At 39.0% G+C, this 27,106-nt stretch overlaps 2 protein-coding genes across 2 annotated transcripts in view; both read left to right on the forward strand.

Moving 5' to 3' along the window:
* Positions 1-913: 913 nt before the first annotated feature.
* On the forward strand, positions 914-21,248 carry LOC310960003 (plexin domain-containing protein 1-like). The gene is made up of 14 exons (XM_083931577.1): positions 914-1,053; positions 11,461-11,627; positions 11,922-12,065; positions 17,574-17,643; positions 17,769-17,891; positions 17,969-18,087; positions 18,183-18,282; positions 18,375-18,470; positions 19,992-20,073; positions 20,147-20,207; positions 20,298-20,406; positions 20,518-20,553; positions 20,632-20,789; positions 20,900-21,248. The coding sequence occupies exons 1-14, from the start codon at positions 975-977 to the stop codon at positions 21,011-21,013; spliced, it is 1,458 nt and encodes a 485-aa protein (XP_083787703.1). The 5' UTR covers positions 914-974; the 3' UTR covers positions 21,014-21,248.
* Positions 21,249-22,449: 1,201 nt separating this feature from the next.
* The window catches only part of lasp1 (LIM and SH3 protein 1), a 32,785-nt gene continuing 28,128 nt past the window's right edge, over positions 22,450-27,106 (forward strand). The window contains exon 1 of the mRNA XM_083931003.1: positions 22,450-22,750. Within this exon, the coding sequence (XP_083787129.1) occupies positions 22,682-22,750 (69 nt within the window). The 5' untranslated portion in view covers positions 22,450-22,681. The remainder of the gene's footprint in view (positions 22,751-27,106) is intronic.

Below are 27,106 nucleotides of genomic sequence, written 5' to 3' on the forward strand. Positions count from 1 at the left end.
AAGTATAATATCTTAATTAGAACAAAGTAGACAGTTCAAAAATAAATAAATAAGATAGATATTCCATTTGTTTGTTTAAAGTCAGCGTGACCTCTACATAAAAATCCACACTTGCTGCTGTGCACACTTTATACACTGTGTTTATGGGCTGCATTATGGGACGGGGAACTGATTGCCTTTCCAGCTGTGAATCCAATAAACGCTCAGCTGCCATTTTCTTTGCCAAGGATTCAGTGTTTGCACTCAAGAGCAGATAGAAATGATGAAAGCTATGGCTTTGAGAGTTTGGTGGAGTACGAGCCGGTGCTTGTAATGTTTTACGTGCAGTTAAAAAAAAGAAAAAATAGAGGCTTTTACATAACCGCTGGAAAAGAGACTTTTGTGGAGTCTCTTTTGTGGATGTTGTTGGAGCAGAGACACGATGTTTTTAAGGGGACATAAACAAACCTGACGTGGAATGTGTAATATCATAACTAGCACTGATTTGAGCCCTGGTATTGTTAGCATCAGGATCACGTCTAATCTTAAATGACAGATTTCTCACTGTCCTCGCAGACGCTTTGGACGGAGGGAGGCGCCATTCCCACTGCTGATAATGTGACTCCAGTGGATGGATGGATGTTTGAATCCCAAACGGAGGAATACGTAGTATCATTTTATTAAATAGAAATATTATAACTTAATTACAGACCTCTTTGAAGTGTGCAGATGTTTCACCTCTCTGCTCTAAAGCCTCGTCAGCTGATCTTTGTGTCTGTTGTAATCACCATGACAACAGATGAACAGCTTTGAGGAGAGAGAGAGTGAAACAGGGTTGGTGGTGTAGAGAGAGAGAGAGAGAGAGAGATTTGGAGCGAGGAAGAGAGTGACGAGTGGAAGAGGGATTCTTGTTTTTGCAAAGAGAAGAAGAGGAGGGAGAGGAAGACAGCAGCTGAGACATAGCTTTTATTTTGTGTGTGTTCTTTTTGGCCAACATGTGTTTCAGTTTGGTGATGCTTTTCCTCTGTTTCTCCCAAACAGAGCTGGCAACAGTTTGGGTTCGACATCAGACAGGTGAGCTGTGTGTGTGTGTGTGTGTGTGTGTGTGTGTGTGTGTGTGTGTGTGTGTGTGTGTGTGTGTGTGTGTGTGTGTGTGTGTGTGTGTGTGTGTGTGTGTGTGTGTGTGTGTGTGTGTGTGTGTGTGTGTGTGTGTGTGTGTGTGTGTGTGTGTGTGTGTGTGTGTGTGTGTGTGTGTGTGTGTGTGTGTGTGTGTGTGTGTGTGTGTGTGTGTGTGTGTGTGTGTTCCCTCCATCATCAGTGCTTTAATATTGTCCTTTAAAGTCACACAGATGGTTCTTTTTGCAGGTGAAGCAATTCTGTCTTGCAGCTTCACCGCTTTTTTTTTTATCTTAATGTTTCAAAGTCTGGGCAATTAAACTTTGCATATAAATGATTTTCCTAATAGTTAATATTCTTCCATTTTTATGCAAATGTTGTGTGTGCTACTGTTGCTGTTTCAACACCCTGTAAAACCGCAGTTTTCATGAAGCAGCAAATGAGCGTGCCGTGCCCGTTTCATTTCACGCACAAAGTGAATGACCCAGTTTACAGTAAAGTGTACAATAAAAATACCCGCTTCCACAAGCATGTGAGTGAGTCTAAACAACAACCCACAAACAGCCTGACTCAGGTTTAAAATTAGATATAGGCTAGACTTTGTTTTTCTTTCTGCCTCCCTGCTGGCAGAACATGTTCGGAGGCTTTTGAGCTGCTGGAGAGTGGTTTATTAGTTACTTTTTTAATATATATATATACTGTATACTGTATATGGCTTATTTTATAAAGTGGAGGGGTGCCGAGTGATATGCAAGAGGTGTGTTTGATAAGATAAGACAGCTTTTATTGATCCTGCATTGGGGGAATTCATGTCACAGTAGCTCAAGAGTTTAGAAAAGCAAGGACAAAAGAGACAGATATAGCCATGCTGGAACAATTGCAACAGGAAATATTCATGTTGCACATATAATTGTGCTTCTGCAGAGTGAAATGTGCTGCAGATGAAACAGCATTAATGCGCAGGAAGTACCCAGACATAAAAAAACAAGGGGTCAGCCATCTGTATTGACCCAACATATCCTCCTTTCCTCAGCCTAATTTGCTCTTATCTGCCTTGTCACTCAACATTATACACTGCTCCGTTTTTGAAAAATGACCGTGGTCCTGTGGGAGCCATCTACACCGTCTCAACCACACTATAAAAACACAGAGCCCCTAGCTGAAAAATGAATTGTGTACCCGTCAATGACCTCAGTGTTTGGCCTCTCGTCCGTGTCCTTCTGAGACATTTGCTTAATAAATAGCCTGAAGCTGATTCCAGACATGTTGGCGCTAAACTGTAAAAATTAGTAAGAAAGTGAAAAAAAGGGTTCGTAAGATTGGATCGTAGATAGGATGTTGTTGTCTGCAGATCACAGATTGACTCTTATTTTGTAAAAAGTCGTGAGCAGTTTGACTTGTGAGAAGCAAAACATGCTTTTGTTTGAGGAAAAAAGAAAGTCGCAAGAACAAAATCTGCCAACAGCTGAGCAACTTTGCTCTTTCAATCCTGTTTGGAACAGCGTTTGTAAGGGAACATCTTATTTGTCTTATCGGATAGTGAAAATAAAAAAAAAAACAAGAAAAGTAAGGCAATCAGTGCACTCTTGCTCTCTTAAAATGTGGCTTTGTTGCACCCCTTTAGGGATGCCTTGAATTAAATGTGTCATGTTATTTATTAAAGGAAATGAATGCTCTCAGAGCATAACACGGTGAGTGTTACTTTAGTGTTTGCGGATCATTTACTGGCCAAAATACATACCAAGGGATGTACCAAATGATCAGCTTTCCAACTTTTTGATTATTTTAATAATAATAATAAAAGCCCTCTTTGAATCTCCAAGGCCAATATGGCTTGATTATCTGAAAGAAACTTATTAACTCACTGGAATTGGACAAAAAGAATTGCACATCTGCCTTTCAACTACACGCCTTGAAATGAACTGTGCATGTTTACTGTGGGTGATGTTGAGGAGTCCATGCCAACTCCTCCAGCCTCTGCTCAGGAAGGGTGTGTCCGCTCAGACCGTTCTGAGTTGACCGCTCACAGAAAAAGGCAGCTAAATGTCGTGGTTTGCCTAAAAGAGCGTGCAGAGGTCAATTTCCTGTCCAAAACATCTGCCCTTTCATTGCCTGCATGCATGTGACAAAAAACAGTTCCTGTTTTACCTCATCGATGCCAAATCCCTTTTAAACTTTTACACCCTGAAACAAACATAATGAATTGATCAAACCTAATCGGTGTCCTTGAGCCTCACCAGGGGCAGCTTTAACAAATGACAGTTTTCTTACGTTCTGACTCACCAGCACCATTCCTGCACTGGCACAGTGACGCACGAGTTGTTGTGCACGAGCAAACCTACAAAACAAATCCTGTTCCATCTTAATATTGACTCACCACAAATCCTGTTGCATTTCTCTCCCATTGGATTTGTTATTGATATTGATGCTGAATCTTTGCATGGAGCATACAAACTTTACTGTTTGCTGTTTAGATAGCGTATATATTTTGTATGAAAACCTCAAACTTCTAAATATCAAATTCACGTTTAAATCAGTAGAACGTGACTTTAAGGGGATAAATGAAGGCTCAAAAAACTATGAGAGTGATTGAATTTAAAATATTTTGTGAAAGTATAGAAATTGACATTCCTTGATATTTTCATTTAACTTACTCTGTCCCTCAACTTCCACAATATGTTGTTTTGCTGTGCTGTTAATGAAGGCAAGAGAACACATAATCCACCGACACTGTAACACGGCACAACTGAGAAGCAATCGCACATTCAAGCTCGTCTCTGTCTCTAATTGCTGCCTGCAAACCTTTGTAAAGCCTGCTGGTTCTCATTATAAACACTCTCAGTGGTTTAGCAGTAATTAACCTTGATCCGTGTCTCAAACTCTGCCATGTCGAGTCCTTGAATATGAGGCTAATTGGGCCTCGAAAGTCTTTGAATGTGATGTTTAAGAAGGAGTGGGAAGCCTGATATGTATTTCAGAGGCACCCAAAGGTTCAAAATGTTCACTGTTGTTCATCTTTATAAAAACATTTGGAAGTATATACTGTGAAAATAAACCGATCAGTTGAAATATTACCAAGGAAATCAGTATTATAGAGTTTCTTTCTCCTTGGTCAAGTCAATTAAGCTTGAAAAGGTGAGTTTTCAAACCGGTATCTTACTGGACTTTAATTCTATATTGAACATTTATATTTAATATGTGTTTGGTTATAGTATTTGTTAGTATTTAAATAGTACCTTTTTATATATTTGTATGGTATTTTTTTCTTTTCTATATGTATTTTTCAGTTATTTGCTGTATGTTTTTACTTGCTCATAATATTCTATACACAAAACACAGAGGCGTGTCATTGTACGTGAAAACATACTCGGTAATAAAACTATTTTTTATTATGCTTAATGTACGATTCTGTATGAATTCAGTATATGCAGAGCTCAGAGGGCTGGAAATAGATGAGTGGAGAGTGTTTTTGTCACTTTCTCCTGGACAGGCGAGACAATATGACTCCTCATCTCACTGTTTTGATTATCTGCCAGGGATTTGAATACCACTAGCTGTGAGACTGATGACCCGCGGAGATATTAGAAGCTTCATATTCAGTTGTCTGCGCCCCTCCCGATCTTTTATAAAACCCAATATGTTTATCTGCTGCACTGCAGACCTCAAAACACCACGTCTCCTCTTACCTCATAGATGCCACAACAGGGCGGATCCAGTGCTCAGCAATCACACATCTAGGTTTAATATATGAGTTGCCACGAACACATTGACGCACCACTTAATTCAATCAAAGGGTGGAGACAAAACACTCATGTACAAACAGAATAAGCTCCCCATGAGGTCACAACATTGTCACTACGGCAACTTGTTAAATGACGCATTGTCGTTTAAACAGCTGTGGGAGACATAAGTAACATAACTGTGTGAATGCATTGAGAGATGTTTAAAGCAGGCATCACCAGCCAATGTCCCACGCAGTCTGAACTCGGGATTTGGCTCGGTCAGGACATAGCTGAGGGACCTACAGGCCTGCGCTCCCCTCCCACACTCAGGACATAAAATACAGGCATGAAACCAATATTAACTAACATTTCACTGGCATGAGAGGAGCCGGAGCTCATAAGGAGTTGTTTAGAAGCTAAATATGTCCATTTTCATATTCTTAAGAGTGTTTTTTTGACCATTATCCAGTTTTGTTTGTTAGGACAAATGTTCTGAATTGAGCTGAGCCCCCTGCTTTAACTGCGTTCTGTGTAAAGAACCAGAAGGATTAACTTAATTTTCTCATTTACATGAGCTAGTAAAACTGGGAAGTATGTCTGCTCGCGTGGGAGTTTGTTGTTGTCTTTTAAGGCTTGAAACATGTATAAAAGTGGCTGAATTTAAAGCAGCTGCTTAGTTCAAAATACAGTCAGTCTGGTTCAACACCTGAAAATTAAATAAGGTGTCTGTCCATGTCTGTTTTGAGAACAACACGGTAGACGATGTGGGTTTGGTTGGAGGTGGAGTTCACTTTTATCGACCTGCCATGTTTTGCACACCCATGTGAGCTACGCCCTCATCCGACAGTGAGTTATGTCAAACTTTTGAGCTTGACAAAACCACAAGATCCGGCTTTATCATGGACATTTTATTGGATGTGCACTCACGCACTTTAAATGACCCTACCCTCACACCATCGCCACTCAGTCTGGGATGTTTTATTCTTTCGCATCAAGCATTATAAACCAGTGGTAAACAACTCCACTCATGCGTGTTTTAGCCATCGCTCTTCTCTAACCCACCTGATTCTAATGATCTGCTTATTGTGCACAGGTTTTTCCTTCTTTGATAATGAGCAGATCATTAGAATCAGCTGAGTTAGAGTGGGGAGATACCTAAAACAAGCAGGGCAGTCAGCGCTCCAGGAGCAGGGTTGGAGACCCCTGCACTAAAACAAACAAAAATCTGTGCTGGCAGAATTTTGTATCAATGCCACGAGCAGCAAGTGGCTTCAAAATTAAGATAACCTGACATATTTCAAGACTCACAACAAACATTAAACAGGCTATCATAAAAGTTTAACTAAGATCTGAATGATATACAATATAATTTGAAATATCTCCAAAAGTTTCACCCCGATGTATTCTCAATTCAATTCAATTCAAAAAACTTTATTTGTCCCCGGGGGGCAATTCAGGGCACACAGAGCAGCAAATAACAACAGTGCAACTATACAAAAACATTTTATCCTAACAACAAGAATAAAGTGTAAGAGAAGAATAAGTGTCAGGATGTTAGTGTGTTAGTACAGGTAGGATAAGTGTCAGGATGTTAGTGTGTTAGTACAGGTAGAATAAGTGTCAGGATGTTAGTGTGTTAGTACAGGTAGAACAAGTGTCAGGATGTTAGTGTGTTAGTACAGGTAGAATAAGTGTCAGGATGTTAGTGTGTTAGTACAGGTAGAATAAGTGTCAGGATGTTAGTGTGTTAGTACAGGTTAGAATAAGTGTCAGGATGTTAGTGTGTTAGTACAGGTAGAATAAGTGTCAGGATGTTAGTGTGTTAGTACAGGTAGAATAAGTGTCAGGATGTTAGTGTGTTAGTACAGGTAGAATAAGTGTCAGGATGTTAGTGTGTTAGTACAGGTAGAATAAGTGTCAGGATGTTAGTGTGTTAGTACAGGTAGAATAAGTGTCAGGATGTTAGTGTTTTAGTACAGGTAGAATAAGTGTCAGGATGTTAGTGTGTTAGTACAGGTAGAATAAGTGTCAGGATGTTAGTGTGTTAGTACAGGTAGAATAAGTGTCAGGATGTTAGTGTGTTAGTACAGGTAGAATAAGTGTCAGGATGTTAGTGTGTTAGTACAGGTAGGATAAGTGTCAGGATGTTAGTGTGTTAGTACAGGTTAGATACGGAGAACATCGCCGGCGTGAGATGTAGAAAGACATGTGTGTATCAGATGTAAGCAGACATGTGAACGGGTGTATAACATGTAAACAATGTAAACATGCAGTAGACTGTTGAAACAGGTATGAACAGAACTGTAGTGCAGAAAAGATATAAGTGGACAGTGATCGGATTCAGATGAGGTCAGACATGATACATGTGTGTAATGAGCAGACATAAACAGAACTATAGTGCAGTAATAGAGCCTTTTCTGTTAACTTTAATAATTAATAATAGGCATTACACACATACATTTGTCTTTCATTATGAAGTCTGGGCTGTTTTTATGAGTACACATGCACTTTTTACAGGCTTATGGAAATATTTCAACTGTTTAAAATGAAAAGCAAACTTTATGTTTGTAACACATAGTGGAGCAGAGTTGTTTTGTGTAAGCCAATTATATTGCTGTGAATTTTGCTAAAATTGCAGTCTTCCTGAATAATTAAATATTCTTTGATCATTAAAAAAACAAGCTTGCAGTAAAATATAAAGTGCTAAGCATATAGAAATATACTTAGTTTCCCCTAAAACATCAAGCAAAATGGTTAATAATTACATATGCATTCAATTCAGTATCAATCAACCAGCTAATGAGCTCCAGGGTTGGAGACCCCTGCACTAAAACAAACAAATCTGTGCTTGCAGAATTTTGTATCTCAACCACAAGCAGCAAGTTGCTTCACAATTAAAATAACCTGACTTATTTCAAGACTCAACAGCAATGCACCGCATGGGAGTTAAGATGTTATTGTATTTGTCAATGTGTTTGAATCCAGTGTGGATTCTGTGGAAGCACAAAAAGAAGTGGAGGAACATTGCACCGGTTATGTACAAGTATTTTGTTATGTCAAATGCATCTCAAACTTCTTCTCAAATTAAAAGTGGGTTGCAGGGAGTGGAGTTAGCCTTAGACTGAATTCCACTTTTTTTGTGAACACGTTTATTTTCTTAAATGTCCAGAGTTATACACAATGCATTTCTAAATGTAGACCTAACATTAAAATGCACAAACATAGAAAAAGTCATTGAATGGGGTATGCTAAACTAAGGGAGTAGAATTTAAATGCCCAACTAATCAAATAGTTTTTAGTTTTAAGTTTCCATTGTGGTCGGATGATTTAGAATCACAATCTTAAAATATAAATTTGTTACAAGTGTGTACATATTTATCCTGGTTCTTATTTTACCATTTTATATTCATGTTTGACAACTCCTGAAAGTTTCTTAACCATGTTTCGTTAACCAACAATCACTTCTTCGTTGGTGCTTCATATAAAGGGGCGGGTCAGTGCCGCTAGTGCTAACGTTAGCATGCTTTTGGGGAGCATGCAACCCGTCCACGCCGGTGAAGTTTGACAGAGTTAAAAACTTTACAAAGCTTTACACGTGTTTGAGCTTGGGCTTCCTAACCGGACCACGGTGAGACCTGGTGGAGTCGCCCCTGCTCAGATTTACTCTGCTCAGTTAGCAACAGTCCCGACATGAAGACAACCGGAGCAGCAGAGACAAACTCTTCGCGGCAGAACAAACTGACCACGGCGGTGATTCGCGGTGTTTCAGACGGGAAACTGAACACGACGGAGTGATTGTCCGGGCTTTTTTGTTGCTCGTAAACGTTCCCAACACCTCCCGTCGTTCGCTGAAAGCCCAGAACCAGAAAAACAGCAAACGTTGAGGACAGGAGGTCGACCTGATTTAGGGTTAGAAGAGACACCCCGCCAACGGAGAGCGCTGTCTCGGAGCTTATATAGCCTGCCATGTGACGTCATCGCCGCGTACCGTAAAGCACCTAAAAAAGCCCGCGTATAACCGTAATAGTCATAAAAGATAGATGGATAGCTAGAGAGATTCAAGATTCAAGAAGCTTTATTTATCCCGAGGGAAATGATTGTGCAACAGTTTCAGTACAAAGATGGGAAAGGATCAGAGTAACAATAGCTAACATAAATCAAATAAATATAAAGCTAACATAAAATAATCAAACAATTAACTAAATGTGACAGAGTGCAACAGACATTGTGGTTAAACATAGGTATATACAATATACAACAATACGCACAATACGTTTAGCAGCATATTGAAATAAAATAAGTACAAACTAAATAAGTGATAAGGAGCGATAAGTGATAACAGTGTTACAAATGTAGCAGCATTTCCTACAGAACTAAGTGACAGTACAACTAAATAAAGTGATGCAGTGATGATATAAAGTGACATTCGTTCAGGACACAGTGTCTCCACTGTTCCTTACCTGACCGGGGGGAGATAAATTATAGAGTTTGATGGCCATCGGAGATAGATTAGGTACTATGAATGAATGCTTTATTTTGAACATATAAATAGATTAAAAAAAAATAACAAAAGCTAAGGAACAAAAACACAACATTAACTTAACATTTCCTGAAAAGGGATAGAAAGAAGCAAAAGCTAATTTAATCATACCCCTATTCCACTTCTATATAATAATAATCATAATCAATGGCTTCATATTTATGTCAAATCTAATTTTTACGCGTTCAATTTACAATTTATATATATATATATATATATATATATATATATATATATATATATATATATAATGCTTATAATGCTTCTGTCAGCAAGTCGTGTACCTATAGTTTCCTATATGGTTGTTATATGTATAAGTTTTGAGTACATTTACTATACTACTACTCTACAACATTTTGGAAGCTAATATTATACTTTTTAGTCCACTGCATTTATTTGATGACATACTAGTTATTTTGAAGATTCATATAATATATATAATATAAACTACAAAAAACAACTAAAAAGTTATTATGAATTATTAATAATGCAGTGGAACCACCTTCACCAGCATTAGTGCATCAATAATTATAATCCAATGATACAGTTTTCCTTTTGTTTTTTTTAAAGTATTTTAGGTGATATTTTTTAGGTTTATTTTGAATGCACGACTTTTACATGTAAAAGAGTATTTCTACACCGTGTAGTACTGTCGTACCTTCTCTTAAGTAAAAGATCTGAGTACATCTTTACCACTGTCTAAATATGTGAAACCAGAGACTGAAACTAGATATTAAACAGGCTGTCAGAAATGTTTAACTGAGGTCTGAATGTTATTCAATATCATTTGAAATATCTCCAAAAGTTTCAGCCTGATGTATTCTTGCCTTCTCTGTTAACCTTTAAATGAACAACAGCCATTGACACATAGATTTGTCTTTCATTATGAAGTCTGGGCTGTTTAAACGTTTTATCTACAGCCTTGTGGAAATAAAGGAAGTGTGGAAATATTCCAACTGTTTAAAAAGAAAAGCAAACTTTATGTTTGTAACACATAGTGGAGCAGAGTTGTTTTGTGTAAACCAATTATATTGCTGTGAATTTTCTGAAATTGCAGTCTTCCTGAATAATTTATTATTCTTTAATCATTATATTTTACACAAGACAAACAATTCAAGCTTGATTAAAAAAAAAAAGTGCTAAGCATATAAAAACATAGACTTGGTGTCTCCTAAAACAACAATCAAAACTTTTAATTATTACAATTGCCCGTAGGTGTGAATGGTTGTCTGTCTCTGTTCGTCTCTATGTGCCCTGTGATAGACTGGCGTCCTGTTCAGGGTGTACCCCACCTCACGTCCAATGTCAGCTGGGATCGGCTCCATCCCCCCGCGACCCCGACAGGGACAAGCGGTTGAAGATGAATGAATGAATGAATGATATTTAATCGATTAATTATCTATCAACCAGCTGTTTTAACTGACTTAATGACCAGTTCATTACCTCTGCTTTGTACACCATCAACATGAGTTACTCGTTGGAGCTCAGTCAAGACATTTGGGTCCACATGTACAGCTGAATCAGTGGGCGAGGTTATGCAAGGACGGAGATGTCAGTAGGTCCCCATCCAAACCAGCAGACATGCATTTTCCACACTTAATAATCCCAGTGTGGTGCTAAAATAAACTCCTAACATCAACTAGGAATATGTGGCTTTCAATATGTGGTTATGAAGAAAGACAAGCCATCAATTTAAACACCCAGAACTTTAAAACAAAGCATACCTACCCCAGTCTGCTTTCTAAATATGGTCCACATTGTTTGTAGGATTTGACAGTTTCTTCCGAGCATCACAAAATGTTTGCTGTATTGTTTCTCTCTTCATTCAACAAAGGCTTTAACTGACAAGGCTAAGACTGACAGTATCAAAAGCAAATTGCAATGTCTCATTTGGCTGAGTGGCTGATTACTGAGCTACAACTGTAAACATCATTCTTAAGAGTCTAAATAAAACTGGATTCTGACATGTTTCCCGGCAGAGCGTGGTACTGCTGTCAGGGTAAACAAAAAAAAAAATTTAGAAGAAAGATCCAAGTGCTTATATCATCTCAGCCCCTAATGACTAGCACAACACGCTAACCTGATATTCATTATTTTTGACAGACAATTGGTACAGTGTGATCTCACAGCGGCACGGAGAGTCGGCTGGAGGTGACAGTCCTCCTCACAGGGCTCAGAGGTCGTCTTCCACCCACGCACGGCTAAGCAGGGCGGTCCAGGGCGGAGGACTAACCATCGACACCCTGCCCGACAACATGACACGTGTAGTGGTGAGAGCTGCACCACAGTGTGTATTATTATAACTGTAATGGCTTGTGGCATTTATTATGCTTTTTGGCTTTTTGGCTTTTGGCGTGTTCTTTTTGTTTTAGTTGGAGTTGAACACTGTCCTCTTTTGGAAAGACGGTTAACTCGTTTCCACTCACTAGGAGTAAACGTGTATCACAACATATGATTTAACCATGTGCACAGTGAACTCTCGATGCCTGTACTGAATGACACGCTCCCTGAAGGCTGTGACACCATTACAACGTCTGACCCTCTGTGTTTTTCTTGTCTGGAAGGAGGATTCTGGGAAGTATTACACATGGCGTAGCTTTGGCCCAGAAGACAAGCGCACAAGGGAACTATGGGTAGACATGAGTGACGTCCGGCATGGCCAAGTTAGAGTTCATGGGATTCTGTCAAATTCATACAAACAGGCTGCGGTGAGTCTTGCACACAATACATGCACTTTCTTCAAAATTCATATTGTATATTACCAGGCCACAAATAAGAACTTGTTGAAAGCTGTTATAGAGGTTGAAGCTCAGTGGTGGAGCATTTGACTACAGATCAAATCTGGGGAGAGAGTACTCAAACACACGATGTTCTGACAGCAAAGTGTCCTTGGTGAGAGGGCTTAAGTGCAACACTGTAGAAATCTGAAGTACACAGACAGTAAGTGATTCGTTCTTTTATAATAAAAAAAACCCAGAGAGACCTGACATAAAGGTGATTATTCATTTGGAAACATGAGTTAATATTTCGTCCACATGGTCATTTACACACCCATGAATACACTGTGGAAACTCCTTCTATGTGGGGGTATAGCTCAGTGGTAGAGCATTTGACTGCAGATCAAGAGGTCCTCAGTTCAACTCTGAGTGCCCCCTACGTAAGACATTTAAAACTAATTCTAAATAAAAACATACTTCCTTTGCATACTGTCTTGTTCTTGTAGAAATGTGTTGCAGCAGCTATATCTAAAGTCTTTCAAGTGTAAAACCTGTTGCGTGAACACTCTGAAGTCAGCATTAACAACCAACATGTCTATTGAAATTATGATGTTTCTGCCTTTCTATTCAGATTTAATAAAGTTAAGGAATACATGACATTTAGCCAGTATTCGAACATGATGGTTTAATAGCCAAACTCATCTTTATGTCCTTGGTGAGCACTTCAGCAACTCTTTACTTGTCAAAGGACAGAAACATGAAAGCCAGAATAAAATTCATCAGAGTAAGTGGAGGCACTTTCTTATTTGTATGTGTTATATATAGTTATTGATTAACATTTTCATCCATATGATCATTTACCTGAGTATAAATATACAATTGGGGATAATAAGTATGGGGGTATAGCTCAGTGGTAGAGCATTTGACTGCAGATCAATAGGTCCCCAGTTCAACTCTGGGTGCCCCCTGCTTGAGAAAACACAAAATGTGCTGCACCAGTGCCTCTTCAATTGGAGTTCTGAACCTATTGCATGCACTCTCTCTTCTCATCACCACTCAGATCAGGTAGAACCAATATACAAACTGGGATGTTTCTTTGTTTTAATGAAGTTAAGGTAGGAATGCTCTCTGCACATACAGCCAGTATTCAAACATGATGGTTTAATAGCCAAACTCATCTTTATGTCCTTGAGAGATCGGAGCTAAACTGCAACACCTCAGCAACTCTTTACCTGACAAAGGACAGAAACATGAAAGACAGAATGGAATTCAGTCTGAATAAGTGGAGGCACTTTCTTATTTTCTGTGTTAGTTATTGATAAACATCTTTATCCATATGATCATTTACCAGAATACCAATATGCAATTGAAGCATGTAAATATAGGGGGTATAGCTCAGTGGTAGAGCATTTGACTGCAGATCAACAGGTCCCCAGTTCAACTCTGGGTGCCCCCTGCTTGTGAAAAATACAAAGTGTGCATCTCCAGTTAGAGTTTTGAACCTATTGCATGCACTCTCTATACTCATCACCACTCAGATCAGGTAGAACCAATATACAAACTGGGATGTTTCCTTACTACCGTTAAATTATTCACAGTTTTAATGAAGTTAAGGTAGGAATGCTCTCTGCACATACAGCACACACACACACACACACACCGTCTATGTCAGTTACTCATAAATATGTTTATGCATATGGTCATTTGTGATTCTGTGGATACGTGTCAGTCATTGTGGGGGGTATAGCTCAGTGGTAGAGCAATGACTGTAGATCAAGAGGACCCCAGTTCAAATCTGGGTGCCCCTTCTGCATGTTTCTCCATGATGCATTTACTGTAAAGTGTTATACTGTTTTCATGAACTATACATGCAATGTATGTGACCATTTATAATGTCTAGGTAGATTGGGATGCATCTTTATTACCAAATGTAGATAGGAATGCACTCATACTCTCAGTACTCAAACATATTGGTTTAATAGCAAAACCTTGGTGAGATAGTTGCTAAACTTCAACACTGCAGCAATTACAAGTTGACAGTTACTCACTCTTTACTTGTCAAAGGAGAGAAGCCTGAAAGCTAGAATCTGAAACACGAGGTTACAGATAAATATATTCTCTGCACTATTTGTTTTGTAATACATGTAAACATCAAATTCAATTTATTGAAAAAATTGATAATGAAACAAACAAAACATATCCTACTGAAATATCTATATTTAAACAAATTTGTTGTGACACAGATAGTTCACCTTTTACTAGTCAAAGAGTGAATCCTAAATTATAAACATGCACTCTCTTTTATGTTAGTTATTCGTAAATATTAATGTCCATATGGTGATGTAGCAGACTATCAGATATTATTGATGTAGGGGGGTATAGCTCAGTGGTAGAGCATTTGACTGCAGATCAAGAGGTCCTCAGTTCAACTCTGGGTGCCCCCTGTATAAAACATATATGATAATATGTTTTGATCAGACACAGGTAAAGTACAGCACTCTGATTTACTATAACACAAGGTTACAGATAAATATGTTCAATTACATCAATACAAATTGACTCATAACTGAGTGTTCCTTTATGAAACAAACAAAATGTGTCCTACTGAAATATCTTTATTAAACAAATGTGATTTGTTGTGTCACTGATCAATGTCAACTTTTACTAGTCAAAGAGAGAATCCTAAATTGTTTTCTTCATATTTCATGTGAATGAGAACAAATCAAAGTAAACACATGACAGGATGCACTCTCTTATTTTATGTTACTTGTCCACTGCCAAGTAAGTGACCTGTATCCATCAGCAGTAAAGGTCCCATATTCTGCTCATTTTCAGGTTCATACATTGACATGATTTAATGTTAAAAAACACATTATTTTTCTCATATTGTCTCAGAATATCCCCCTCCAAATGCTAATATTCAATTAAATCAATACAAATTCATTCATATGTGAGTGTTCCTGTATGAAACAAACAAAACGTGTCATACTGAAATATCTAATATATGAAAGCCAGAATAGATGTCAATCTGAAACACCAGGTTACATATACATATATTCTCTGCACTATTTGTTTTGTAATAGATGTAAACATTAAATTCAATTTATCCAAAAAATTGATAATGAAACAAACAAAACGTGTCCTACTGAAATATCTTTATTTAAACAAATGTGATTTGTTGTGACACGAATAGTTCACTAATCAAAGAGAGAATCCTACATTTTAAACATGCACTCTCTTTTATGTTAGTTATTAATGTAATTCGTTTATTAGTGTAAATATTAATGTCTATATGGTGATTCACCAGACTATCGAACACCACCATTGTAGGGGGTATAGCTCAGTGGTAGAGCATTTGACTGCAGATCAAGAGGTCCCAGTTCAACTCTGGGTGCCCCCTGCCTGTGAAAATATGCATCATGTGCTGCACCAGTGCATCTGCATTTAAAGTCTCTGAAGTGTTAAACCTGTTGCTTGAACTTTCAATAGTCATGACCAATAAAATCAAGTAGAATATCTAGAATGAGAACAAACCAGAGTAAACGCATACTGTAAGCAAGTTTTCTCTGTTATTTTATGTGACTTCATAAAGATTTTTTTATCCGTTTGGCCATTTACCATATACAATAGACGATCAGACAACCCAAACATGGAAATCTAATCTTTACTATGTCATCGGTGCAATACACGTTCACAAATAGCTACTGATTCGACATTTGTCAAAGGAGAAAATCCTGAAATTTTGCCCAAACATGTTATGTGATAGTATGCCAGGACAGAGATCAGTCTGAAACATGAGGTAACAGAGCTAGGGGAGCTAAGGCACTGGGAAATGTTGGTACATGCCAAGAGCTGCAGGTCTGCCAGAGGCTGTCAGCACCAGGCCCAGCTTTGACCTCTATTGTCCAACACCTGGCCCCTGTGTAATAAATACAGCTCACTTTAATACAGATAGATGTGTTGGATCAGGCACAGGAATGGAAAAAACAAAACCCAGGGTTCTCCAAGTGGAAACTTAGTAATTTGGCTTTATAGAAACATCCAACCCAGGTTACATATTTGGAGGAGCAGCAGTTCTATCAGATTGAAGTATGTGCTTTCATTTTGGGAAATGAAAAGACAGGTGTTTTTTTGGTATAATATTATACAGCTAAAAGTGCAGTCATGGGTTATCGTTTTTATCAGTGCTTACAGCGGGGCCAGTTTCCCCATTTACTCTGTTGATCTTGAGACTGAGAATGTGGATTTTGGGAGTGAATCATGGTGTTGTGGATCTCAGTTGTTTAGCAGACTGTCTTTTTTGAGAAGTTCACATCCGGTGACCTCAACAACCTGCTCTTGCCCATGCCAAGTTGTGTCTATGTTCTAACTAGATAAATGCAATAGTTACATTGGACTGGACGCTGAGGAAAATGTTCATCACAGAACTAAAAGCTGAATCCAATAAAATGACATTGTTTTAATGAGTTTAGCGGCAACCGCGTCTTTGGTATGACCATGAACAAAGAAAACCCAGTTGTCTGCATACATTAAGCATTCAGCTTCAGAACAAACAGTGGGCAAATCAATAATATAAAGACTAAATAAAAGGGGGCCTAACATCGACCCCTGAGGGACCCCGGAGGTTAGCCAAAGAGAGTCAGATCTGCAGTTGTTGACTGATACAGATTGTGTTCGATCATGCAGATATGATTCAATCCAGCTCACAATGTCTTGAGAGAAGTTCAATTTTGTCTGAAATGCTCCATTTTAGTGCCTGTCTCTTTAAGACCCCCTCCTGGAAAGGCCAAGTATGCTCTGATTGGACAGTGTTTCCAGGTCTTCCGCATCTGTGCTCTCTGTGTCCACCATGAGTGCAGCCGGGGAATGACTGTCATTGTACTGTAGAGGCACTTTCTACCTATATGCAATATAGTTCACAACAGTACAGAAGTCCCGATGGCTCATTTAAAGACACAGTTTCTGAATACGTGTTGTGTGCATTTCTCTGTGGATTGAGCGTTTTGATACTTTTACAGTATTTATAAAGCACCTCGATCTGCTTTATAATAAAATAAAACAGAGATGGAAATTTCACACTTACCCATATGAGACCTTTAAATCGAGTGGGAGAATGGCGAGGTAATGACTTAATGCCAATAAACTGGATATAACTGAAAACTGTCTACTATGAATAGTATCAAATGCATAGGATCGACTTAATGAAAATATGAAGGATTATAATTTTAAAGCCTGAACATTCAGGAGGCGGAGTTACTAAATGAGTGAAAGTGGTATTCTATAAAAAAATGACCTTTCAAAACATATCTTTTCCCAGACAAGTAAGCAAATTGCAGCCTTTTTATTTAATCTCAGTGGAATACAAACTTACTCTTTCTCCCCATTTCCTCCTTTAAGAGCTGATTAGGATGCTAAGTATCATAAAATTGCAACTCATGGCAAAACATAACCTCAAAATCTAATTCTCTCCCTGTCTGTCTGTATCTAATCTCTTTGCAGAGGGTGGCCCTGTCATTTGACTTTCCTTTTTACGGACATTACTTTAGGCAGATCACCATAGCAACTGGAGGTACTTTTTGTAACATTTTATAACAGATGTTCAAGTGACCTTTCCTGCTTTGTGTTCAGAGCAGAGAAGTGTTTTTGTGAGCCATACTCAAGCCTTACGTATTTTTTCCATCCGGCCATTTTCAGGGTTTATCTTCACGGGGGACATTGTTCACCGTATGTTGACCGCAACACAGTACATCGCCCCTCTAATGGCTAATTTTGACCCCAGCCACTCCAAAGATTCCACTGTGCAATACCTGGATAATGGTAAGATGGCACATGATATTCAAACATGATTGTCTGATTACCTGTGTGTCTCCTGCTTGACCTTCACTGTCTTCAAGGTGAGGTGTTTGTGGTCCAGTGGGAGCGGGTCAGACTGTCAGGAAAAGAGTCAGAAGGAGACTTTACATTTCAGGCTGCGCTTTACAAAACAGGAACCATCACGTTCAGCTACCGAGATGTGAGACACACCTCTGCTCTGGGCTCTGAACTTTTTGTGTCCCTTATTGCTAGATGCATAAGTGATTCTTCTTTTTTTATTCATCTATGTATCAGATTCCTCTGTCATTAGGTGTGATCGGTTCAGCGGAGCACCCAGTAAAAGTCGGTTTGTCTGATGCCTTCATGGTCACACCACCTTCTCCTCAATCATCAGGTCAGCAACAATGTTTATGCATTTCATAATCAGCCTTTAGAGAGTCTTGTGAAAACCTTCAGATATTTAACCCTGTGATATCTCTAACAAAGATGGCCAACAGCGGACGATTTATGAGTACCATCGGGTTGAGATAGACACAACAAAGATCACCAGCTACTCTGCTGTTGAGTTCACTCCACTGCCAAGTAAGTGACCCGTATCCATCATCAGTAAAGGTCCCATATTCTGCTCATTTTCAGGTTCATACATTGACATGATTTAATGTTAAAAAACACATTATTTTTCTCATATTGTCTCAGAATATCCCCCTCCAAATGCTAATATTCAATTAAATCAATACAAATTGATTCATATCGGAGTGTTCTTGTATGAAACAAACAAAATGTGTCATACTGAAATATCTTTAATTAAACAAATGTGATTTGTTGTGACACGGATAGGTCACTAGTCATAGAAAGAATCCAAAATTTTAAACATGCACACTTGTTTGTCAGTTATGTGTAAATATTAATGTCCATATGGTGATTTATCACACTATCAAATGGCAACATTGTAGGGGGGTATAGCTTAGTGGTAGAGCATTTGACTGCAGATCAAGAGGTCCCCAGTTCAACTCTGGGTGCCCCCTCTATCACAAATTTATAATAACATGTTTTGATGAGACATAGGCAAAGTTGAGCACTCTGATTTTTTTCCACCAGAATAAACATATTAGATGCACTGTTGCAACTGCATTTAAAATGTTTGAAGTGTTGTCATAAACTATATATACAATATGTAAACCTTTTTTTTATTTTTATCAGGGGGGTATAGCTCAGATACTGAAATATCTAATATATGAAAGCCAGAATAGATGTCAATCAGAAACACAAGGTTACATATACATATATTCTCTGCACTATTTGTTTTGTAATACATGTAAACATTAAATTAAATTTATCCAAAAAATTGATGTGTGTCGTACTGAAATATCTTTATTTAAACAAATGTGATTTGTTGTGACACGAGTAGCTCACTAGTCAAAGAGAGAATCCTACATTTTAAACATGTACTCTCTTTTATGTTAGTTATTGATGTAATCATTATAGGGGGTATGGCTCAGTGGTGGAGCATTTGACTGCAGATCAAGAGGTCCCCAGTTCAACTCTGGGTGCCCCCTGTGCAAAACATTTTAAAAAATACCTCTAAATAGGAATTTGTACTTGCTCTGCACAATGACCCATGTTAATGTGTCTGGATATAATTACAGAGTTTTTGATGTATGGTGTGTTTAAGCGCCTATCTCTTTAAGCCCCTTCATAAAAAAAAAATGGCCAGTTGGCTCTGATTGGTCAGCGTCTCTGGGTCTTTCACATCTCTGCGTTCCTCCACGTCATTACAGCTGGGGAATGACTGTAGCAGCACTTTCTACCTATATATAGTATAGTTGTGACATTACTACTATACAAGTCCTGATGGCTCATTTAAAGGGACAGTTTTTTAATACGCGCTGTGTGCATTTCTCTGTGGATTGAGCTGCTTTAAAAAAATACTTTTACAGTATTTAAATAGCAACTAAACCTGCTCTAATTCTAAAAAGGACATGAAAATCTCCCTTTTACAACATGGGACCTTTAAACGATTACTTTCAACTATTCAATATGTTAGACATTTTAATGTTTTAGTGTAGATGCAGTCTGTTTTCATATCTCTTTCCATCTGTTCAGCCTGTCTCCAACATGACAGCTGTGAGCTCTGCCTCTCATCCAACCAAACCTTTGGCTGCAGCTGGTGCAATGTACTCCAGAGGTGAGTTGCGAAAGCCCATATGTTCGTATAGTGCAATTTTAACCCTTATAAATAAACACCCCATGTGTTTTAGGTGTTCAGATGGCATGGATAGGCACAGGCAAGAATGGCTCGACTACGCCTGCTCAGAAGAGGTAATGTTGGACACCGACAATGAATAGCTGCTTATTTGCCATTTTTTAAGATTCATGAATGTATTATATTTTATTAATGTGTACGAGCAGGGCAAAAATGCAACCTGTGAGGATTACAGCTCCACTGGCTCCTCTATCACACCAGAGATCGAGGATGTGACCTCCCTGACTCCTCACGAAAAAGGCTGTGAAAGTTACGGTGAGGGTATTTTTTGTCTCAGAACAATACCTAGTAATGTATGCAGTTTTGTCGCTCAATAAAAAAAAAAAGATAATGCCATGGAAATGACTGCTCTCTGTCTGCTTTCAGATGAGACCAAAAATCAAATATTTAAGACTGGCAGTGGTGAGTTAATGCTTGTAAAAGACATTATAGTAAAGCCTGACGAAGGGTTAAAGTAACGGGACTTCCTCTTTAACACAGGCGTGAGGACAGATTCTTCAACCAAGAGTGGTGGGTTGGCTAACACAGGAGTGATAGCCGGTATAGCAGCTGCACTGATGTTACTTTTGGCTCTGATACTAGTAGCTCTTTACATCAACTACCATCCTACTGCTGCATCACCTCTTTACCTCATCCAGGTGAGCACTGAACGTGTCTGAGACCTGCCCCCAACAAGAGCCAGGCGTGCTTGAGTTAACAAATCAAACATACTTTTTTCTGTGCTTGATTTATTTATTTTTTCCTTTAGCGACGCAAGAGCTACTGGCCGTCCTTGAAGTTTCAGAAGAAACAACCTGGTTACACAGAAGTGGAAGGAGAAGGTCATGATAAAGACAGCATTGTTGAGGCTGGGCCATGTTGAGAAGATGGATGGAAAAGTGGATAAATATTCGCATTGAACTGATTTCTACAAACATTCAAAATATATACATTTGTCCGAAGCCAGTTCAACTTTTCCATTCAGTTTAAGGATTTCTATTTAAGCTGTTCATGACTCCATTGTAAAAAGGTGTGGATTATAGCTGAATGTTATATGACATTGAATGATTTAAAATGTATATCTCTGCAGTTTTTAGAAATGATTTGTCTGCAATTAACTGTGCATGCATGCCACAAGGTTGACAACCTTTGATAAAATACATGTTTGCATCAAACAAATGGAGATCTGGCTGTGCTTCAGTTTCAATTCCTGTTCCTTTTGCTGGCAAAGTTGAATCTTTTAAGTCAGTGGTTCTCAAACTTTGTTCATGACGTACCACCTCAGAAAACATCAGGTTCTCTCAAGTCCCACCACTGAGACCAGTGTTCAAATACAGTAGCGTAGGACTACACTATTCAGCTACGGACAGGAAGATTTATACCTAATCAGAAGATTTATTGTTGACAGTCTTCAGCCACAGCCACGCTGTAGGGGAACATAGGACCTGGAGAACATAGGTACACTCCCCATGAGAACTGACATATCAGTGTTTTCAAACCAATCATTTTGCCATCACAGTTTAGCTCCTAACTCATGGACATGTCTACGTTGCAGGCTGATATTGAAACAAAAATATTACAGGAAATGCTAAATTTATTTTAAATAACATTTCAGGGATCTTAGAAATGTAAGTAATTTCTTAGAATTATATTATTTATTAATTAATGTTTCCTTTTTTTTATTTTGGAGAATCCCTTGCGTACCACCAGTGGTGCAAGTACCACAGTTTGAGAAACAGTGTTTTTAAGTTGCACCTTTTGTTTTTGCAAGAACATAATGCACACTTCCAGCTTGCAATATGCTTTTGGTGTTTTTATATCAGATTCTGCATTACTTGATGCATTACATAAAACGGGTGAAAACTCCCAAATGATATATGCTTAAATGTTATACATGGGGATGTACAGACAATACAAGCTGTTGTCAGCAGGTGTCACCCTTACCAAATGCACCACGTGGACATAGTAGAACGTGCAGTGAACGTGGCAGATGTGTAAAAATGTGATTTGAGATCACAGGGGTGGTAAAGCCTCCAAAACATGCAATAATAATAATTAAAAAATGATCGCATAGGATAGTTATGGGAACACAGATGGGACCTGGATTCCTTTTTACAGTTACACAAAACTGTGACTGTGTCGCAATAACACAAGAACTTGAGTGTCAGTTAAACATACACACGTCCAGATGTTCTCGTTCATCTGAAATAATGATCAAATCTTTCTTCCAAGTCAAATAAAAAAAAACTCCCACACTGCTTCTTCCCCTTCTGCTCGGACACGCGCAGTAGAGGGAGAGAGAGAGAGGGGGGACGCGGGTGCGCGCTTTCCGTGTCTGGTTAGAGGACTGACAGCCAGCTGTGCGGCTACAACGACAACAACAACCTCCTGGATTCTTTTTTTGCTACATACAACTCGATTATTGTTGGCCCTGCTACTGATTACAATCGCGCACTGTAGCTTAGTTAGTTTTTGAAGTGAGGACTCGACGGCACACACATCTACAAAGCGGTTTCGGTGCTAACTAAGCTAAGAAGAGCATTCCTCCAACATGAATCCGTTGTGTGGCAGATGTAATCTAGTCGTTTACCCCACGGAAAAAGTGAATTGTCTGGACAAGGTAAGAGCAGGAAAACCCCGTCTTTATTTCGCGTTCTTCTGTTTAAAAACACCCGTGTATGCCTTCCCTCTTCGTGTAGCTTTACTGCACTTGTTTCTGCCTTTCTAAAATGACACCTTCACGTGTTTTTGTGAATGAATTGAACACCCACAGCAGCAGCAGCAGCAGGAGGAGGAGAACAGGTATTTTTCGCTAGCATGGCGAGCTAACGGCTACGCTCAACGTCTGCAATTCGCGCGAAGAAAGGAAACCACAACATATCGCGTGGATAATGGCTATCTTTATAAGAAACACAATGTGTATTTTTACTCATTAATACGTTGACTTGAGGTTACGATATTGGTTTACTCTAAAACCAGCGCCTCACAGCCTGGTTTGGGCCTGGCTTTGACACCAATGCTTTGAAGAGAACTGAGAGCTAACGTCTCAAACCTTTTATTTATTTATATTATTTTTTTTTTCTGTGGTTTACTGTACACATACTTAAACGGGGGGTCCTCGCAGTAAGTGCATTGTTAGTTAATCTTTTTTAAAAATATGTCTGGAAATATACATTAACATCACAGCAACGTGTTATTAGCACAAATACATGTTTGGAAAATAATTAAATCTACACAGCCTTGATGATAGGCTTAATAGTGGCTTATAGGCAAGGTAGCCCCTAAGGTAGCCATGCACAGATACAATTGAGTTGAAGGATTCAATATGCCTTCCAAATGTATGATTAACATATGATGTCTAAATACATGGTTATGTTAATAATGATCATTGTAGTATCTTAGTATTGTATGCACCAGAAAAAGGTGTGTGTAATGGCTTTAGGCTGCTCTAGCTGGGCGGTGCAATTTAATATGCAACTCATTTTAATACAGTATTTGTAGTAGGGGGTCTCTGCTTCATCTCTCTTTAAGCTAAGGGATTCCTTGGCCCCAACACGTTGAAGACCCTTGCACTAAACGATACTGGACTTGGGAGAATAAAATCCTAGCCCCATAACTAATCTTTTTGGGACTCATTTGGACATGTCAGTGTCCAATTCACCGGCTTAACCCAAGTGAGGGATCATGAGTGGAGCCGCCTCAATTAGTTTTCAGTCAAACACAGCAGCCTAATCTCAGCCAAGGTGCTAATCTCATCAATTGTACCCACAATCACTGTCCAGGTCACTTATTCACATGTGAGCAACAATTTGGATAACATTGCTACATCACATCTAGCTTCTGTGACCACTTTATCTTTAGGGATCGTTAGATGATGTAGTTAAGTTTATCATGTGGTGATTACTGCATTTAATAAATGCTGCTGCACTCAGTTAAACTGTAACTTTGCAACAAGATACATGCAAAACACTCAGTTTACTGGGAGGGTGGGGTCTGCAGTGTTTGCCATATGAAGATCAGGGTTTATGTATTTATTTTTTTTACCAATGCAGAGCTTGAGGCAAGTAGATAATTTGTCTAATGGACGTCTGAATGGCTATTGAAAATCAATCCTTGTTGTGACTTGCTTATCTGTTGGGGTTGACAGACAAGAATGGTGGGGAAAGAGAGCTCACAAAGCACATTATCTGAAGTAACATCAGCTCTTGATTGGATGCATTATTGCTCTCTGCATGGTTGTGTTCTTGAATGCACCATGACTAATGTTTTCCTAAAGTGCTCCGGACTGGAATTGATTTATCTCAGACATAACCAATCTTCATGCACAAGCTGTGTAACCCTCACAAGAATATATATATATATATGAGTCATGTTAGCATGTTAGAAGGCTGATATTGGTGCAAACCAAAGTGCCACAGGTACAGCCTGAGTGTGCTTTGGTATCTGGCCTGAAGCAGAGTGCATTCCAGCAGACAGACGCTGCCATAAAACGTGCTCTGTCAGAGGCCTGCTGTGCCGTCTCCCTGCTCTGAACCGAGCACAGGAGAGTAGCCTGCCGTCTGTCTTTGCTGCCATTCCACATCAGCACTCACCCCTTTAGACACGCCAAAACAACCTCCCCTTTCCCTTCTCTGTGGCACACACACACACAGTGCCCTTCTCACTTGGTTAAAGCAGCCACAAGGCCACATTGGCTGAGGATTTTTTTCCCGTGTGCTAGGCTAGTGCAGGTGAAGGCATGATGGCAGTCGCGGGTTCTTCTTGCCACTTCTTCCGCGGTATTCTCTCCCACCGATGACGAATACCATTTACCTGACAGTCTTCTTCTATAATATCCCTCTGTGGTGTAGAGACGGTTAAGCCACAGAGGGCTGTTTGTCTGTCAGCTGCATTCCAGTAGAGCAGGGCTGGGCCCGGCAGAGGGAGCGGGCAGCCGAGCACATGTAAAGACAGGAAGTGAATTTTGGTCGAGGCTCTTGTCTGTGAGGGTTTTGCCTTGCCATTTGGCTTTTCCTTCAGAGCTTAACAGTTTTGAGCCTCTTATTTGGCTCGACTAATCAGGCTCATATCTAACAGGTTATCTTTTTCGGTAGCTGTTGAAGCTGTTGAACTTCAGCCAATAAAACTGAAACAAGGAAGTGAGACAGTAGATGTATTTACCAGTGTCTACTTTGCAAACCCTAGCAGGGAAACTAGTCACATTTAGGTCAATGTGCAACGTCTGGAGGACTTAGATTTAGACAGAAAAGCACAACTACTATGCATTCAATGTCTAGAGGAGTGAAATGATTTGTATGCATGTCACTTTTAGATTAGCAGCCATTCCCAGCACTCAGGAAGTGTGTATTTTCTAGATAAATTGAGAGATTCATTTATACTGGTTAAAGCTTAAAGCTCTCACTGAAACACTTATCTCTGCTGAAGTGTCTGTGTACTTACTATCTCTACAAGCTGTCTGCATATTGTATGTTTGAATCACAGCCTGTCCCTACCTGCAGCTGAAGAAATAGTCCTCCTACATTTCTTCACAAGATTTATGAATATTTAAACTGTACTATTATGCCCCAGATTAGGAAGATGTGTGTAACCGGTTGCTGGGTAGTAAATCAGCTACTATTTCAATGAACATAGACTTGTTCCGATGGCTCATCCTTTAATAAGTAAGTATGAAGCACAAACATTGCTACTGGCTCTTCAACATATGTTTTGGCTCTTAAATATGTCTCGCAATGTCAAAACATCTTGATAAGTGTTTATATGCAATGTTTTCAAGAGTTTTTTCTGAGAGGCATAACCTGTTTGCTTGTTTCAGGAAAAGCTTTATGCAACAAATGATCTTCCACATGTATCATAGATAAAACACAGTCTCAGTCAAAACTAAACAGTTTGTTAGTGGGGGAGGAATTCAAAAGAAACATGGGTGGACTAAAGCCAGCTGGGAGGTTTTCAGACAAGAAATTTCACCGTGTTTCAATGAGTCTGGTGTCTTGCTTTTATCCCCTGATGTTATACTCGGACTAATTAATTAAAGGAAGGACTTAAGTCACAATTTGCATTTAAACTTTAAAAGATGCGTTTTTAGTTGTGTTCAAGGGGTATGCACAAAAAAAGGTGGCTGCACGTCTTGGTTCACATGGTCTCAAATGTTCAGACACAGCTGGCATTGGCAAAAATCACATTTCATACACCATTGGCTTCACACACACACACACACTGACACACACACACACTGATGTATCTGACACATGCTCTTGGTTCTGCACTCGGATTCAAGTAAGAAGTAACTGTGAAAGTTCTATTTTTTTATTATTTAGCTTACAAATTGGTTTGCTGTGTTGTTTGGCTTCAGCCTGGGGTTTCTGGTTAAGATGTGAGCGTCAATTGTACTACTGCCTTTCAATCCCAGGAAATAGCTGGAAAAAGGGGTTAAAGGTCAGACGAGTTCACAACAGTATGCAAGTCGTGCTCTGTACAGTCTTTACGGCATGAACATCATGCTTAGTCATGAATCGTATCTAAAAATGATTGATTTTGGGAATCACAAAAGCTTTCTCAATCTCTTAAAGGTCCCATATTGTGAAAAAGTGATATTTCCATGTCTTTTCTTATTTATAAGATACTTATATTATATGTAAATACTGTGAAAGTTTCAAAAACCCTCAATCCACAGAGAATTACACACAGCCTGTATTCAGAATCTGCGCCTTTTAAACGAGCCGTCATGACTGCTGTAGGGTTGTGATGTCAACACGTTACCTTACGTATATAGATGGAGAGTGCAGATGAGGAAGACGCTGAAACGCTGACCAATCAGAGCAGCCTGGGCTTGTTGTAGGTTCTTGAGACTCAAATTAACTTATTGATGAATGTAAATTGAGAGAATTAGGAAATAGACCAGAAAAAATAGATGAACATTTGTAGGGTCACGAAATGTAGTTATTTTTTACTCATGTTCCCTTGTTTCAGCTCTACTTTG

Source organism: Echiichthys vipera (assembly GCF_963691815.1).
Source record: "Echiichthys vipera genome assembly, chromosome: 17".
NCBI classification, from domain to species: domain Eukaryota; kingdom Metazoa; phylum Chordata; class Actinopteri; order Perciformes; family Trachinidae; genus Echiichthys; species Echiichthys vipera.

Coding starts and splice junctions, on each gene's coding strand:
- LOC310960003 (XM_083931577.1), top strand. CDS start 975: ATGTGTTTCAGTTTGGTGATGCTTTTCCTCTGTTTCTCCCAAACAGAG. Junction 12,066..17,573: donor ATTCATACAAACAGGCTGCG/GTGAGTCTTGCA, acceptor ATCTCTTTGCAG/AGGGTGGCCCTGTCATTTGA. Junction 20,790..20,899: donor CACCTCTTTACCTCATCCAG/GTGAGCACTGAA, acceptor TTTTTCCTTTAG/CGACGCAAGAGCTACTGGCC.